The 18974-nt window shown below is 40.4% G+C and overlaps 1 protein-coding gene across 3 annotated transcripts; it reads left to right on the top strand.

The window, feature by feature from the left end:
• Positions 1 to 1112: 1112 nt before the first annotated feature.
• S1PR3 (sphingosine-1-phosphate receptor 3) lies at positions 1113 to 18665 on the top strand. 3 transcript variants are annotated; one of them, XM_069961702.1, is made up of 3 exons: positions 1113 to 1198; positions 4147 to 4303; positions 14816 to 18665. In XM_069961702.1, exon 3 carries the CDS (start codon positions 14978 to 14980, stop codon positions 16106 to 16108), a length of 1131 nt encoding a protein of 376 aa, XP_069817803.1. In that variant the 5' UTR covers positions 1113 to 1198; positions 4147 to 4303; positions 14816 to 14977; the 3' UTR covers positions 16109 to 18665. The 3 variants fall into 3 exon arrangements, with proteins under 3 accessions (XP_069817803.1, XP_069817804.1, XP_069817805.1); XM_069961703.1 differs by having other exon boundaries at positions 1163 to 1188; XM_069961704.1 differs by lacking the exon at positions 1113 to 1198 and adding an exon at positions 3844 to 4014.
• Positions 18666 to 18974: the final 309 nt, after the last annotated feature.

Here is an 18974-nt window from a genome sequence, read left to right as displayed (position 1 = left end):
ATGTTTGGTGTACGCACTAGAAGTCTCCCAGTTTCATGTCCCGTACGTGGTATGGGTCCGCAATGCAAGGATCTATATTATACAGCATTGCGGACACCCTGCGGCTACCTTCGGATGCACCTTCCATAGACTGTGCATAGCTATAGGCTTACGGCTATTGACAGCCTACAGAACGTTCGCTTCAATTGACAGCAGTTAAAGTATTCAGTGTTTTCTTTTTCACGTGCAAAAACGCATCATAATATGGAGGATTATAATATCTCACAACCAGATTTTGCCAGACATATTTCAGTTGTGATATCTGGGATTATTATCAATGGAAAAAGATTGTTGAAGGAAATGTACATTCTGGGAGATGAGTGAATCGCAGATGTAAATGAAGTGAAGCTCTTTATTTTATCAGCGCTCCGCTCATCAAGCCGCCGGCCCTTCAGTGCTGCTCCGCTCTCTGCCACTCATGCCAAGATGACGGGAAAAGCTGGATCCAATCCTGGGAAACTTCTCCCAGTTTCCCAGGATTGAATCCATCTTTTCCCTGGCACCCAGGGCGGAGCGGCAGGGAGGAGAGCAGCGATGAAAGGCTTGATGAGTGGAGCGCTGATCAAACAAAGTGCTTTGCTTCATTTACATCTGCGATTCACTCATCTCTAGTGCATTCTACAAGTATTAAAAAATAGTATAAAAGTTTTAATTAAATAAAAAATGTTGCCAAGTAAAAACTTGAGCATGTGTGCATTTCATTAGAGATAGTTACAATATTTTACATGCCATAATTATAGTCATTCAAGTATGTATAATTATATCAATTATAATTTCTAATAATCTAATCTATATCATAAAAATCAAAGTCTGTCTGTCTGTCTGTCCTTCTGTCTGTCTGTCTGTCTGTCTGTCCTCTATAGACTTCCAAACGCCTGAACCGTTTGACCCTAAATTTGGCACACAGATACATTGGGTGCCCGGAAAGGTTATTGCGAAGGTCCCGTCCCCGCCAGATGTACAGGAGGGGAGGGGGAGGGGAAAGAGTGCTCCATAGAGATGAATGGGAAAATCTCCTCACTGCAAACACAGGTGATATAATTAGCTGCAGCAGACACGGCAGTTGGAGCCTTAGCAACCAATAGGATTACTGCTTTCATTTCCACAGGGAGCAATGGTTGCTAGGGAAGCTGCCTCACAACATCCACAGTAATAACTGGTAGACCCCCTACTCCATCTATACAGTATATGTATACAGGGCCCCCTACTCCATCTATACAGTACATGTATATACAGGACCCCCTACTCCATCTATACAGTACATGTATATACAGGACCCCCTACTCCATCTATACAGTACATGTATATACAGGACCCCCTACTCCATCTATACAGTACATGTATATACAGGGCCCCCTACTCCATCTATAAAGTACATGTATATACAGGACCCCCTACTCCATGTATACAGTACATGTATATACAGGAGCCCCTACTCCATTTATACAGTACATGTATATACAGGACCCCCTACTCCAACTATACAGTACATGTATATACAGGACCCCCTACTCCATGTATACAGTACATGTATATACAGGAGCCCCTACTCCATCTATACAGTACATGTATATACAGGACCCCCTACTCCATCTATACAGTACATGTATATACAGGACCCCCTACTCCATCTATACAGTACATGTATATACAGGACCCCCTACTCCATCTATACAGTACATGTATATACAGGACCCCCTACTCCATCTATACAGTACATGTATATACAGGACCCCCTACTCCATCTATACAGTACATGTATATACAGGACCCCCTACTCCATCTATACAGTACATGTATATACAGGACCCCCTACTCCATCTATACAGTACATGTATATACAGGACCCCCTACTCCATCCATACAGTACATGTATATACAGGACCCCCTACTCCATCCATACAGTACATGTATATACAGGACCCCCTACTCCATCTATACAGTACATGTATATACAGGACCCCCTACTCCATCTATACAGTACATGTATATACAGGACCCCCTACTCCATCTATACAGTACATGTATATACAGGACCTCCTACTCCATCTATACAGTACATGTATATACAGGGCCCCCTACTCCATCCATACAGTACATGTATACAGAGGGCACAATAGGTATACCAAACTGTGACTGGATAACACTGTCATACCAGACTTGACCAATACCGCCATACTGTGACTGGATAACACTGTCATATAAAACCTGACTAATACCGCCATACTGTGAATGGATAACACCGCCACACCAGACCTGACCAATACCGCTATACTGTGCTGGATAACACTGTCATACCAGACCTGACCAATACCGCCATACTGTGACTGGATAACACTGCCATACCAGACCTGACCAATACCGCCATACTGTGCTGGATAACACTGTCATACCAGACCTGACCAATACCGCCATACTGTGACTGGATAATACTGCCATACCAGACCTGACCAATACCGGCAAACTGACTGGGTAACACCGCCACACCAGACCTGACCAATACCGCCATACTGTGACTGGATAACACTATCATATCAGACCTGACCAATACTGCCATACTGTGACTGGATAACACCGCTATACCAGACCTGACCAATACCACCATACCGTGACTGGATAACACCGCCACACCAGACCTGACCAATACCACCATACTGTGACTGGATAACACCGCCATACCAGACATAACCAATACCGACACACTGTGACTGAATAACACTGCCCTACGGGTAAATACAACACTGCAGGTATACAGGACACTACAGGTATACAGGACCCCAAAACTATACACTACAGGTGCACGGGACCTCCTCAAAACTATATACTACAGGTATACAGGACCCCAAACTTTACACTACAGGTATACAGGACCCCAAAACTATATACTACAGGTATACAGGACCTCCACCAACTATATACTTCAGGTATACAGGACCTCCACCAACTATATACTACAGGTATACAGGACCCCAAACTATACACTACAGGTATACAGGACCCCAAAACTATACACTACAGGTATACAGGAACTCCACCAACTATATACTACAGGTATATAAGACCCCAAACTATACACTACAGGTATACAGGACCTCAAAACTATACACTACAGGTATACAGGACCTACACCAACTCTATAATACAGGTATACAGCACCTTCACCAACTCTATACTACAAGTATACAGGACCCCAAATATACTACAGGTATACAGGAACTCAACCAGCTATATACTACAGGTATATAGGACCCCAAACTATACACTACAGGTATACAGGACCTCCACCAACTCTATACTATAGTTATACAGGACCCTCAAACTATTTACCAGAGGTATACAGGACCCCCGAACTATATACTACAGGTATACAAGACCTCCACCAATTATACACTACAGGTATCCAGGACCCTCAAACTATAAACTACAGGTATACAAGACCTCCACCAACTATACATTACAGGTATACAGCACCAACTATATACTACAGGTATACAGGACCCCCGAACTATACAGTACAGGTATACAGGACCTTCACCAACTGTACACTGCAGGTATACAGGACCTCTCTCAACTATACACTACAGGTATACAGCCCCCCCCAAATACACACTACAGGTATACAGAACCCCTCCAACTATGCACTACAGGTATACACTAATTCCACTGATTAACTCAGATGAAACAATACCTTTAGCTTGGCCTCCTGGGCACCTTAGAACAAATCTAATTAACACACTGACACTTTATACCCGGGCAGCGCCGGGTACATTTTCTAGTAATTTCTATAATCAGCCTTTGGGCTCTTCAGGAATCCAGGTCCATGAGCTGATGCCACTTCTGCAACCCCTGGGGCTATGTCCCCACCCAGACACACTCACACAAATACAAGTAGAAAATAAGAGTTTGAACATTTATTTTACCAACTATAGAAAACAATGGCCTTTGACTCTGCAGCAGAATTACCATTACAATGTGGTGGGTCTGATGTGCAGAGCAGCTAGAGGGACAGGAGGAGGAGGAGGTGGGACTAGAAGGCAGCTGTGTGGGAGCTGACATATGCTGCTCACATTCACATACTACACACTGACTACAAGCATCCTCTTCTAGGACTGAGAACTTATCAGGAAGGAGGAGAAAGTCATCTTTGTGACTGTCTACATCCTGATGATTGCTTCTCTGGGGGAATATGCCTGAGCCTGGAATTATTCACAAAGTCATTTGGAAATTTTATTAGTAAAGTTGGTGAAAGTCCTTCATTGTATAGGTAAGTGATTGAACTATACCTCTATATATCCTGTATATATATATATATATATATATATATATATATATATATATATATATGGAATAAACAGCATTCTGCAAAATGTTATAAGTGCTTGGATGCATTAGAGAAGATAGACATATGAATATATATATATATATATATATATATATATATATATATATATATATTCAATTGTCTATCTTCTCTATGCATCCAAGCACTTTCTAATAGTTTATAACATTTTGCAGAATGCTGTTTATTCCATCTATAATCTATATCATCTATATGCTATGTTTATTCCATCTTATCTTCTGTATATACTGTATATTGGCATACTATTTCTGTTTATTTCTATAAATGTATACATTATGTATACTCCTTTGTATACATGATCGATGTCTGCATAGAGAATAACTTAAGCATTTCTTATACCTCCTATTCTGTCTGTATATATTCTGTATATACATTTGCAGTGGTAGGTCATACCTTTGAAGGTGACTATATAGTTTTAGCCTAGAGGAAATATTATACTCTAAAGTAACAGAATAAAATCAGACAGCACTGGGAAATAGAGGTTAACAGCACAATACTGTGGATGCCAACATAAATGACAGACTAGACTTGCAGCCTGACTGTAATGTAAGGGTTGTTACTATTGCCAGGAACAGCCCTAAGAATTCATGGACATTATTTCATGGTTCAGTTGTTTACATGAAATGTTGTTTCTAAAGGTTTCTCAGCCCTTTTTCCCATACAGCTTGTACAATGATTCATTGGTCTCTTTTAGCACTTTTTTTATTCATAGTGATATACACAAAGCCTAAGCTGCCTCACTGGAAATATTATTTTAAGTCGCTTTGTCAGTACAGTTCAGGGAAGGGCCACTGTGTCGCTGTCTGTGGCAGGAGTTAGGGCCCTATTCCACCGGACGATTATCGTTCAGATTATCGTTAAATCGTTCGAATCTAAACGATAATCGTTCGGTTGAAATGCAGTAACGATTAACGACCGAACGAGAAATCGTTGATCGCTTTATAAGACCTGGACCTATTTTTATCGTTGCTCGTTCGCAAAACGTTCGCAAATCGTTCGCATTGAATAAGACATCGTTCGGTCGTTCGCAATAGATACGAACGCAATAGCGAAGAAATACGGAAGAAGAAACGATCGCAATTACGATCATAAGTAACGATTATCGTTCCATGGAAATGAGTGAACGTTTTCAGGTCTTTCGCAATAGCGGTCGTTTGAGATCGTTAATCGTTAACGATTATGCTAACGATAATCGTCCGGTGGAATAGGGCCCTTAGTCACACTAGTTACAACTTGGTATATAATGTGCTAGGAAAACCTTGAAAAGTCTTCTTCAAGACATGAATATTTCTTTAGCCTTATATAGTGGCTGATTTAAGAAACGTAACTATTTGACTCATTTAGCTTTATCAGTTGATCTGCCACCATATATATAGAGACAGTACTAGCAGTCTGGTGTCCGTCAGGAAGGAAAAATTCTGCAAATTTATTTTAAAGGGGTAGTCCAATCTTAACTAACATAGTAAAACTTGCAGGGCCTGTCAAGTTAAAGCACATATATATTCATTTAGCAAACTTGCCGCCTTCTCCTGATATCCCTGCATTGTTGACAGCTATTATCTTGGTTACCAACAACCACTCTGCTCTAAAAGCAGTGGTCTGGCTAGTATGTACAGTATAGCTATAATGTAGCTGTAGGAACATAAGGTGTATAGATACTATAATATATATATATATATATATATATATATATATATATATATACACACAACAGCCAGACCATTGCTTTTAGAGCAGAGTGGTTGTCTTTAACATAGAAAATAAGCTGTCAACAATAGGAAGGAAAGATGTGGCATAGAAGGAGAAGGAGGCAAGTTTGCTAAATGAATGTATTGAATAAACTTGATGTGCCCTACAAGTTTATCTATTAAATGAGAAGGGAATATTCTTTTAATAATGAATAAAGGATAAAAGGAGGCACTCACCAGCAGTGTATTCAGACCATCCGGCTTTTATTGCTGTGCGCAGGGGGAGCGGGGGAGACAAGGTGGGTGACCGCAGTTTCGCGGCTTAGTGCCGCTTTGACGGGTTCGTCAAAGCGGCACTAAGCCGCGAAACTGCGGTCACCCACCTTGTCTCCCCCGCTCCCCCTGCGCACAGCAATAAAAGCCGGATGGTCTGAATACACTGCTGATGAGTGCCTCCTTTTATCCTTTATTCATTGTTCATACAGCATGTTTATTTCGGATTGAGCACCACCACATACCGGACCCAGCCTGAGATAGTGCCATCTAGTGGAGAGCCAGGCAGTGCCATCACTTTTTTCTTTCTTGTTGGAATATTCTTTTAATGCTATGTTCACACAGCGTAAAAGTAGGGTCGTTGTTGCCATTGGCAACAACAGCCGTACTTTGTACAGTGTGGAGCACTGCATTGCCTTTTATAGGATCCCGGCCGGAGCGTATACACATAGTGCACGCTCCGGCCGGGATCCCATGCAGCGCCACAAACAACTGACATGTCAGTTTTCTGCGGCCGCAATTCAGTGAACTCTGACCGTAGAAAGACCTGTCAGTTCACACAATGGAGCTAGCGGCCACGGCCGAACGCTTCATTGTGTGCTATGAGAGTTCTGAAGCGAGCGCGCGCTTATGCACCCGCATCAGAATCCTGCGGCGGGAAAGATCATTTGGCCGCTACTGCAGTACCGGCCGGGATGATCTTTTCAGAGACTTTTCACGGAACATCCGGTCTCATCTTTTGTGTAAACGTAGCTTTAGGGTATATTCACACGGGCGGGCTCGCAGCAAGATTCTCGCTGCGAGCCCGGCAGGTCCTCTCAGTTCCCATAAACTACATACTTGCTGCGGTCTAAACGACCGCAGAGAGTATGTAATTATACCGCGCTTAACCCCTTCTACTCCCGCCGGCTCCCCCGCTGTAAGCAGCATACATTACCTGTCCTTGCTGCACGGGTCCGGCGTCCTGCTCTCCCGCCCGGCCAATCAGTGGCTGCGGCTGGGCAACACACTAATTGGCCGGACGGGAGAGCAGGACGCCGGAACCCGTGCAGCAAGGACAGGTAATGTATGCTGCTTACAGCCGGCGGGAGTAGAAGGGGTTAAGCGTGGTATAATTACATACTCGCTGCGGTCGTTTAGACCGCAGCAAGTATGTAGTTTATGGGAACTGACAGGACCTGCCGGGCTCGCAGCGAGAATCTCGCTGCGAGCCCGCCCGTGTGAATATACCCTAAGACTGTATGCTTTTAGTTTGTACCTTCTATAAGTTGACTTATAGAGGGTCAAATTTGCACAAGATTTTGGTATAGTCGGTTTTATATATTAGCACCCATGTCTTTTGTATATACACCTACTTTCATTGAACTTTTTACAATGAGCACAGACAGGCCATGAGTACATACAGTGGATTACTGTGCAGTAATCACTTTCTACTGGACTGGTGGTGTCTGCCATATATTATTCATCTAATATACGCCCATCTATTCCAGTTATATACTTAAACATTATACTACTGACATTTAAATCCAGGCATGTTGGATACTTGATAGCATTTATAAAGCATAGTCTGGCTGCTGGTAATGTAAGCAGGGAATGTATTTCAGGTATTCTTGAGCTATATGATATATTTTCACATAAAAAGGTAATTTTTTCTTAGTTTTTTTTTTAGGATAGGAGGCCTAACTTTTCTATATGAACCAACATTTAAATAGTTCCATACTACAGCTGATTTTAGCGCACTATAGAGTGACTGTAGGAAACAATGCTTAGATATTAAGTTCCATGTGTTTTCTATTATTACTAAACACAAGTAACTTAATATACTGTAAATACATGATAATCCGTAAGACAAATTCTACATATGGACTTTTACTTGAAATGTATATAATATCAGTGTGATCTGTCATGTTGGTTTCAAACTTGTAAGTAACATTAGAAAGTGAACATTACCCCCTGTGGCCTACTTATTACTCATGGTAAAGTCCTATACTGGACTGGTCGCTAATTCATTTCTAGCTAATGGTTTAATGTTATTTAGTATATTATAGGTGTTAAATGTTGTGTTACATTTTGCCACTTTTCACAGCATATTTTCCCCCTATACATTGAAGTGTGGCCAATTGTTTAGGCCTATTGTAATGCTAATGGCTGCCGATCTGCAATGTGAAAACCAGGCCACTAATCTGCGACAATGTCACAAAGTGTCAACATTCCCATCGTCTACAGTAAATAAAGTAAATTATATCAAAGAATATAGTAGAATTCCGCTACTTTTAGATCTTGAGAGCTTTGTGATTTATCTTTTAGATGCAAATTCGCAATTTAGTCAGTTCTTTACATTAGACTAATATGCAGATCAGCTTAGATAAAAAAAAAATATATATATATATATATATATATATATATATATATATATATATATATACAGTATTTAGCCTACAGTCTACCAAAACCAAAGATCATTAAATGGGTTCTAGAACAAAAAAAATTTAAGTAGTAAAATTAAATGCTAGTTCCTTAAAGGGCGGTAAGAATGGAATTTGGTCTAGAGGAAGTAGTTACAGCAAATTCACCAGGGGAATTCAAGATGAAATAGGATAGGTTTCTTGAGAAAAGTCTCATAGCTATAGGAATCTGTAGGTCAGGTTAGGGTTCTCTATCAATAAACATATTATCTCTAGGGTCCATTAAGGCAGCTTTGCTTGTCTGCACACTGAGAGGGAACAGAAAGCAGCACATTAACTTTTTGCTTTAGGAAATAACTTCAAATCTAGTAACATAAAACGTGTGTGTGTGTGTGTGTGTGTGTGTCTGTGTGTGTCTGTGTGTGTCTGTGTGTGTCTGTGTGTCTGTGTGTCTGTGTGTGTGTGTGTGTGTGTCTGTGTGTGTGTGTGTGTGTGTGTGTGTGTCTGTGTCTGTGTTTTACAGAGAAAAATTATTATTTTTTTTTAAACTTGCCCTTAAAATCCATAATAAAAGCATTAAAATATGAAAGCTGACATGCTATTCCCGGACATGCTTTTCAGAAATAGAATATGAAAAATGTAAAATCCATTAGTAAATAACAGCTAAAAATCACTGCCTGCTTCCTATTTAAACTTTATATACTGTACTTTATAAACAATATTTTGACTACTCTTGGATGAGAATACTTATATAGTAAAAAAATCTGTCTATGGGAGGGGGTTGGGGAGATCCTGTCCATGTTTGGCCATGTCTCAGATGTGTTTTTCAAAAAAATAAAAAATAAATAAAAACATTATATACATATATATATATATATATATATATATATATATATTTGTCTCCTCTTTGAACACATGTAGGTTGTTGTAGATAACAGTCTTTGGTCTGTGTTCTGCCATGTGTCAGACGTGTTTCTCTGAATGAAAAAATAAATAAATAAATAAATATATATATATATATATATATATATATATAATGTTTAAATGCAGAGCAGCATTGAGATGTGCTGTCTCTTCTTCGAACCCATATAGGTTGTTGTAGATAACAGTCTCCGCATACTGTATTAAATGAAGTGTGTCTAATCTAAGAGGCCACAAAGTACTAAAAAGAATAAAAGGCCTCCAATATAATGGCAATCATGATAAGGGTTATTCATGTCTCTAGGCTATTAACTTCAGCATGTCACCTATTAACCTAATAGTACAGCCGGGGAACTGTAACTAAATCTATTCTTTTCCAAACTGTTCACATGCAAGCAGAGAACACACCCTCTCATTTGAAAGATACTGTTCCCTGTCTGTGCCAGCACACTTCCCCTTTTACCCATAATGGCCGCTTGTTTTGGAAACATGCAAACCTTTCACGTGACAATGAGGTGCCACTCTGAACAATGATTTTGGAAATCTAAATGTGCATATACAGATGTCAGGTATAGCAAAAATACAGCTGTACTTAGGTACAAATTCAAACTTTGATTAAAACCTTAGCATTTTCTTATGTGCACATGAATATATGAATATTCGGTCCACTGCCCGGTCAGGAACTAATAGGTACTGTATGTCAGGGAAGTGAAAAGGGCTAAAGGCTTCTAGTTCTAAAGCCGGGTACACATCATGATTTATGCCTCCAAGTATGGATGGATGTATGGATACATCACCAAATCTGCTGATGTTTCTGTGCTCTGGTCGGTGCGCTCGTCATTCAATTCAACGACCTAGACGTAGCCAGCTAGTGACTGTTGGGGAAATTTTCTGACATTTTACTCGTTTCGGTTTAGAGAGAAAATGCAACAAACCACAATTTTCAGTCTCGGCCAAAACCTGTAGGCGCTTGGAAAATGACCTGAAATGACCTGTCAATAGCTGGCTACTTTGGGTCATTGAATGAAATGGATAGGTAGGTATGTTGCAGATAATTTATGAGTTTGTCAGCACTTCCAGGTCTTAGAGGAAACAAATCATTATATAAACCCAGCCTAAGGATCCTATTAGACAAAGCGATTTTTAACGATAAACAAGATCGTTTACTATATAACTAGTCGCTAGTTACGATCGTTACTATGATCGTTTACTCCATCTGATCCCAGCAAAAGAATGAATAACATGTAATTACACTGAATGATCAGCGAATGATTAGTGAACGATTAACGATGATGTAAGGGTCAGATCTAAATCAAGGAACAATGACACATGAGTGAATTTTTGATCGTTGCCTGCATTTACACAGAACTAATAGCATTTAAATTATCGTGCATAATCGTCCCGTGTAATAGGGCTTCATGCTGCCTTAAAATCTTGAAAAAACACCAATAAAAACACCAGCAAGCCAGATGTTAACTGGAAGTCAATGGGAGTTTATGATATGCTTTACAAACATGGCGTTTTTTAGGGTGGCATTTTTCTGTCTGGCGTTTATTTTTATTTTTTTCGGCAAACTGTTCCATTTTTTCTCCCTTAGACTTCAATGAGATTGTTTTAATTGTCTTAAAAACACCATTGCTGTGCGTATGAATTTTTTTTCTAACATTGTTGTCACCTTTTGTGGTCCAGCAGCTAGGTCATGTGATGGCAGAGGGAAAAGTTCAACACACAAAAAGGCCTAAATCACAAAAAAAGAGATTTCACACATAGTCAAAACCGCTAGAAAAATGTGAGAAAATTGCTATTGCATGAAAAAAACACCATGCACTACATTAGCATTTTTTTCCCAACATTTTCTTTTTTTTGGCCTGAAAAACGTAAGACAAAAAGTTTGTGGGAGGGCACCCTAATGCACACCATTTTTTTGAGATCTTGGGTAGAGATGAGCGAACCTGGCGAGGTTCGGGTTCGTATGAACCTGAACTCTCAGCGTCTGATTCCCGCTGTCTGCCCGCTCCATGAAGAGGGTGGATACAGCCGGAGGACTGCCTGGAAAACTGGGATACAGCCTATGGCTATGGCTGTATCCCAGTTTTCCAGGCGGTCCTCAGGCTGTTTCCACCCTCTTCACGAAGGCTGCAGACAGTGGGAATCAGACGCCGAGAGTTCAGGTTCATACGAACCCGAACCTCGCCAGGTTCGCTCATCTCTAATCTTGGGACCAATCTACAGAGATGTAGCTAATAACGATACAGACTTAGCAATCACAACTGGGGCCTGGTACCTGAGGAGACCCAGTGATCCCACTGCCACATATAAAGATACAGAACTAAAATGGCACATGATAAGTGGGGGCTATATCATAGATTTTGCATTGGGGCCGAGGAGAAACTATTTCTCTGCTCTTACACTTAAAGGAGAAGTCCGTGAAAATGTTAAAGTATTGTATTGCCCCCCAAAAGTTATACAAATCACTAATATACACTTATTACGGGAAATGCACATAAAGTGCTTTTTTCCCTGCACTTACTACTGGATCAAGGCGTCACTTCCTGGATAACATGGTGATGTCATGCCCCGACTCCCAGAGCTGTGCGGGCTGTGGCTGCTGGAGAGGATGATGGCAGGGGGAATGCTCAGTGTCCTCCAGTGCCCTGTGTCCCTCAGTGTCCCCCTGCCATCATCCTCTCCAGCAGCCAAAGCCCGCACAGCTCTGGGAATCGGGTCATGACGTCACCATGTTATCCAGGAAGTGACATCACCATGTTATCCAGGAAGTGACATCACCATGTTATCCAGGAAGTGAAGCCTTGATGCAGTAGTAAGTGCAGGGAAAAAGCACATGTGCATTTCCCATAATAAGTGTATATTGGTGATTTGTAAAACTTTTGGGGGGCAATACAATACTTTTATAAACATTTTTGCTGGAGTTCTCCTTTAATTTGCAGTTTAGACAAATACTTTGCAGTTTAGATAAATTTTCCTTACTGTATATGTTTGGTATATGTTTTTACTTTTGAATATCTGAATGTTGTATAATACTAGTGTGGAGGGATGCCCACCGACTGGTGTAAAGGTCATCAGTACAGCCATAGGAATCAACCAGGCCATGCTTTTACAGGATTCACTCCGAGCATTTTTACTCCTCAGATTACATAACAAAAGCTAAATCCTGCCTGCAGCTTCCTCATCATAACCGCTGCCTAAGGCAAGGTCCTCGCCTTGGTTCACATCAGGAACTGTGCTCTGTGCCTGACACATAATAAATTATCTAGCTTCATTTAGCTTGTTCCCCGAACAGCCATTTACAGCACTAAATAGGCTATAATGAGTTCAATGTACCCAATTACCATTAGACGGTGAAAAAGGAATCACACATTTCAATCTGGATTGCGGCTTAGGTTCAAAAAACACATTGGAAGTACTCCCAGGTCATAATGATCTAGTTCTCTTAATGCCCACATTAATAACCTTGGTGCAGGACCTGTCTGCAAGAATTCAGAAATAGACCTTTTTTGTCCAGAACTTGGACAACGCGTCGGCCACCTTTTATTAAATACTGGACGCAACAAATGCTCATGAACATTATTTGCGGCCGTCATTATCAAATATCGGCCATTCTAATAACAACACTAAGCCGTGGATATATAAAGACCTCAGCTTTATTACAACTCCATACCACCTCCCAGTGGTACGGAGCTGTAATACGGCACCAGTAGAAGTCTATGGTGCAATATTATACCCTCATATAACACCCACTTAATAGTGAAACATATCAAAGTTTTTTTCTTTTTTTCCTGTGGATTGCTTTAAAGGGGTTATCCAGCGAAAAACTTTTTTTTTTCAACTGGTCAAATCAACTGGTGTCAGAAAATTATATAGATTTGTAATTTACTTCTATTAAAAAATCTCAACTCTTACCATACTTATCAGCTGATGTATATCCTGCAGGTATTGTTTTATTTTCAATCTGACACAGGGCTCTCTGCTGACATCTCTGACCAAGACAGGAACTGTCCAGAGCAGTAGCAAATCCCCATAGAAAACCTCTCCTTCTCTGGACAGTTCCAGTATCGGCCAGAGATGTCAGCAGAGAGCACTGTGTCAGACGGAAAAGAAAACATTTCCTGCAGGACACACAGCAGGTGATAAGTATGGGAAGACTTGAGATTCTTTAATAGAATATTAATTAACATAAATTACAAATCTATATAGCTTTCTGACAATAGTTGATTTAAAAGAAAAGAGCTTCATTGGACAACCCCTTTAACTGTGTCTTAAGATCACTGTGAAAACTTTGGGGGGGAGTCTAATAGCTGCATTTGGTTTCTAACTAGTTTTAGCCGTTTGTTTTTCTCCATGTGCTTGGTGAATTTATCAAAAATTGTGCATGCCCTAAAAAAAACAATTGTGCACGGCTTGACACACTTTTCATCTATGTCTAACAAATAAGTGAAATATATTCACCTGGTCGAGAGCAGATGGAACCTTGCGCCAGCAGAACCAGTTTGTTTTGTTTGTTTCCGCAGATGATAAATAGGGTGCACTGGCCTGATAGAGTTAATATTTTATGAATAGTATATGATTAACGGATTATGGGGGAGATTTATCAGACATGGTGTAAAGTAAAACTGGCTCAGTTGCCCCTAGCAACCAATCAGATTCCACCTTTCATTCCTCACAGACTCTTTGAAAAATGAAAGGTGGAATCTGATTGGTTGCTAGGGGCAACTGAACCAGTTTCACTTTACACCATGTTTGATCAATCTCCCCCATTGTTTTAAAGTAACACTAAATGGCAGCCGTCCAATAAAAGCTTTCATTATTTTGATGGTGTGTGAATATAGCCATACACTTTAGCAATAGAAAGTAAATATAGGTCATATGACCATCAAGTCACTAACGTAACATTTTCTTTGATAAATTATAAAACTGAACCTTAAAACAGTTCAAGGTGGCATAAATATTCGAATAAGCACATAACACATGTGGTTCTTTATATTTTCCTTATATTAAAAGTACCTAGAGATCTTATTGTGTTTGTATTCATGCATGGCCAGAGAGAAGAAGATAACTAAAACTTTGTAAATGAATAATATAACTGATCTATTTTATCTTCTATCTTGCAGGATTCCCCTCTGTATTACAGGATGCACAGCTCCACCGTTCATTCCAAAAAGATGCTGCAGAAGATGTGGCTCCAGCGCCATCTTGTGGATTGTATTTAAACTACAGCATTGACAGTTGTCTACGGCAACTTTTTTTTTTTTTTTTTTACAATCTAAACTACCATGGGTGCCAACTACTTAACTTCTCCTAATCTGATTGTCCAGGAAAATCAGAAATGTGACATTACTATCAAACTTCACTACAACTACACAGGGAGATACCTAAAAAGCAATGGGGTTCAAATGGACAAAACCAGTTTGCTATTTCTTATCATATGCAGCTTTATAGTAGTGGAAAACCTCATGGTGCTGATCGCCATCTGGAAAAATAATAGATTCCACAACAGGATGTACTTTTTCATCGGCAACTTGGCACTTTGTGACTTATTAGCTGGCATTGCCTATATAGTAAACATCCTCATGTCTGGGGCGAACACTTGCAATATCTCACTGACGGCATGGTTTGTACGTGAAGGCAGTATGTTTGTAGCTCTTGGCGCATCGACATTAAGTTTGTTGGCCATTGCTATCGAAAGACATTTGACAATGATAAAAATGAGGCCTTATGATGCCAACAAGAAATATCGTGTATTTCTTCTCATTGGGACTTGCTGGCTTATTTCATTTACCTTAGGCGCCTTACCAATCCTTGGCTGGAACTGTCGTAACAACTTGGATGACTGCTCCACAGTGCTGCCATTGTATTCTAAAAAGTATGTTGGCTTCTGCATCAGTATTTTTATAGTCATCTTAATTGCAATAGTCATCCTATACGCCCGGATCTATGTCCTAGTGAAATCCAGCAGCAGAAGAGTCACAAATCACAGCAACTCCGAGAGGTCAATGGCCCTGCTCCGGACCGTTGTTATTGTGGTAGGTGTCTTCATTGCCTGTTGGTCTCCATTGTTCATCCTTCTCCTGATTGATGTCGCCTGTAAAGCCGGGGAGTGTCTGATCTTATATAAAGCACACTGGTTTATTGCTCTGGCCGTGCTCAATTCAGCCTTGAATCCTCTCATCTACACTCTGGCCAGCAAGGAGATGCGGCGAGCTTTCTTCCGTCTCGTTTGTGTTTGTATGGCCAAGTCCAGCGCCTCACGGTCACTGCCGATTCAGCCGACCCCGGATCAGAGCAGGAGCAAGTCCAGCAGCAGCAGCAATTCCCCCAAACACAAAGGATTTCTACAATCTCATTTTCAAAGTAAAGAGGACAAAAGTGAATCTTCATTTCAGAATGGAAATATCATCAAATGACTGCTGCCTAGGAGCTTTGGGGAACGGAAACAGTGAATTCGGCACTTAAATTATGACAATCGATTTGACAAGAAATATGTATTTCTATATTTAAGGCATGGACTCCAACATTCTCAAGCGTTCTAACTCAGGAAATAAAGTGCATGCCCACACGGCTCTGTTTTATATTGTGCTTGGCAGAACTTTTTTGTCTCTTGTCGGTATCACTCCCTTATGTGTCCATTATATCAACACTAATGTATTACAGCTATGTAAGTGCCTTTAGATGATCTGCATGTGATGTATGACATAGAAATACTTCTGGTGACAACCAAGATTATTTAGCTCTATTGAACAAGTCTATGCCTAGATTTACACAGCCATACCTGTTATGTATGTGATACAGCGCTACTACTGTGAGACACTACATTGGGCCGTAAAGGCAATCAGCATTCATGTTACTGTTAAGTGTGATTGACTTGGCTCGCTTTTACATTCTGTGCAAGAATCCTGGGGTTTATTACTAATATTGTTCATTTTGATGACTTTCTGTCAGCAAAAATGGCTTAATTGTTTCCTGTCCTGAAATGTCACATTTTATAGCTGCTTGCACAATTTCACAATTTAGTAGCATTATTTAAAGGAATATTTTAGTCATTAAAAACTGATCCCCTTATTCATAGGATAGGGGATAAATGTCTGATGGGGGGGAGGGGAATCCAACCCTTGGGACCCCCCGCAATCTTAAGTAGGGGGCCCAACTCTCACAGCGGAACGGAGCTGCAGGTCAGCAATAGCACTATTTCTTCTTTATGGAGCCGCCAGACATTACTGAGAACAGTGTAGAGAAAGATACCCATTCGAAGATAAATGACAGGATGCTATATATTTATATATAATTATTTTTTTACTCCCCATTTACTATAATTACATATATAGTTACATAGTATGGTTGAAAAAAGACATATGTCCATCAAGGTCAACCAAGAAGGGGCATGGATGAAGGGTAAGAAGGGGCATGGATGATGGGTAAGGAGGGGCATGGATGATGGGTAAGGAGGGGCATGGGTGATGATGGGTAAATGATGAATAATGTTATGTACTCTTGATAGTAACATGCACTCAGCACTATTTTACCCTTGAAATCATATAAAGGAAAGTCCCCATGGTTCCCCCGCTTGTATATCTTGAGACAAGCACACCACACTCGACAATTTGAAATCCGTGACCGACAACAACTTTTAACAGGGAAACAACCACTTTGTGGATCACTACACAAGATTTATTGTCAAGGGTAAAAACACGTGGTCAGGTTACATTGCAGTTTCCAAAACTGCAGTGAAATTATTTTATTACTTTAATAAAGCAGTTATCCAGCATTAGAAAAACATGGCCACTTTCTTCCAGAGACAGCACCACTTTCGTCTCCAGTTAACAATTAAGCTCCATTCACTTCAATGGAACTAAATTGCAAAACCTACACCCAGACTGGAGACAAGAGTGGTGCTGTCTCTGAAAGAAAGTGTCCATGTTTTTTTAATGCTGGATAACCCCTTTAATGGAAACTAACATGCAGTTACAAACCCCAACACAACCTCATCACATATGTTGAACTCAAATACAATTGATACAAATTTCCCCAGGAACTATAGATTCTTGATCATCCAATGCTTCATAGTACGCCAGGTGTTTTCCAAGCCCATACTGTGATATCTATTCTCTTACCTAATGTAGTCCGAATAGCTCTGCCAGTATTGTGTACCTGCATCATAGGAAATTACAATGTTTCCACTAGCAAATTTTCTTTGCTTCCATAAGTCTGATTGTTTCTAAGTGTTCGGCTGTTCCCATGGCAGCTTTATGGATTACGGCTGCCTTTCTTTGCTGAACAATAACAATTTGTTTGGGAGATGTCACATCACATTTGTAGCTCAAAGGGAAAACAACTTGGCTCAGTTGGATATTTTCTACTTTTTCTGACGGGGACACATGAGAACACTTTATATTCATATCTCACTCAGTAATACAAAGCAATGCTTTCTATTAGCATTGCTATTGTACATAACAGAGAGTATAAAAATATTATAAATAAATAATGAGTGGGTTTGTTGGTGCCATTAAGGATTAGAATAAAGGAAACTATGAATGGTTTTATTCAATGCATTATATTTAAAAGCAGAATATTGTTGGATGGTATGCATCTTTGTAAATAAATGACAAACTGTAAACTATATGTAAGTTGTCATTATCGTATTCTTGGAATAGCTTAGGTCATCTGTATTTAAAGTAATATTGTCTCCCCCTTTCCATATGAGAACATTCCATATCTTACCGTATAAAGGATTTCTTGGTGGTCTCTCCCCTCAAATGTGCATGTTATTGTTGGTGGTCAGTGCTGTAGGGGCTGGACTTAATGATCGCTGTGCCCCACATCCCTGCCCACATCGGGGCCTACACTGTGATGATATCACAGAGGGTGTGTGGCCTATGTCATCAATGTGGGCAGAGATATGGGGCACAATGGTAGTTAAGCCCCACCCCTATAGCACTGTCCACCAACAACAACATACATTTATGAGAGGAGAGACCACCAAGAAATCCTTGATACGGTAAGATATGAAATGTCCGGAATATAGGCTTAAAAATGGTTCTGTGAACTCCTTAAGGCCAGTTCACACTGAGTAAATTTGGCAGAATCCCGCCTGCCTCAGTGTCAAACGGAGACTCTATGGGAGGGCTCACATGCCTCCATTCTCCTCCACTCTCAACTTAAAGAATTGGCCTGTCAATTCTTTGAGCAGAGGCGCCCAAGCCCTCCCATAGAGATGCCCTTAGACACTGAGGCAGGCGGGATTCTCCGCTGCAGAATTTCCACCAAATTTACTCA

Source organism: Dendropsophus ebraccatus, chromosome 3, assembly GCF_027789765.1.
Source record: "Dendropsophus ebraccatus isolate aDenEbr1 chromosome 3, aDenEbr1.pat, whole genome shotgun sequence".
NCBI lineage: Eukaryota > Metazoa > Chordata > Amphibia > Anura > Hylidae > Dendropsophus > Dendropsophus ebraccatus.
This window is presented reverse-complemented; position numbering and strand designations above follow the sequence as displayed.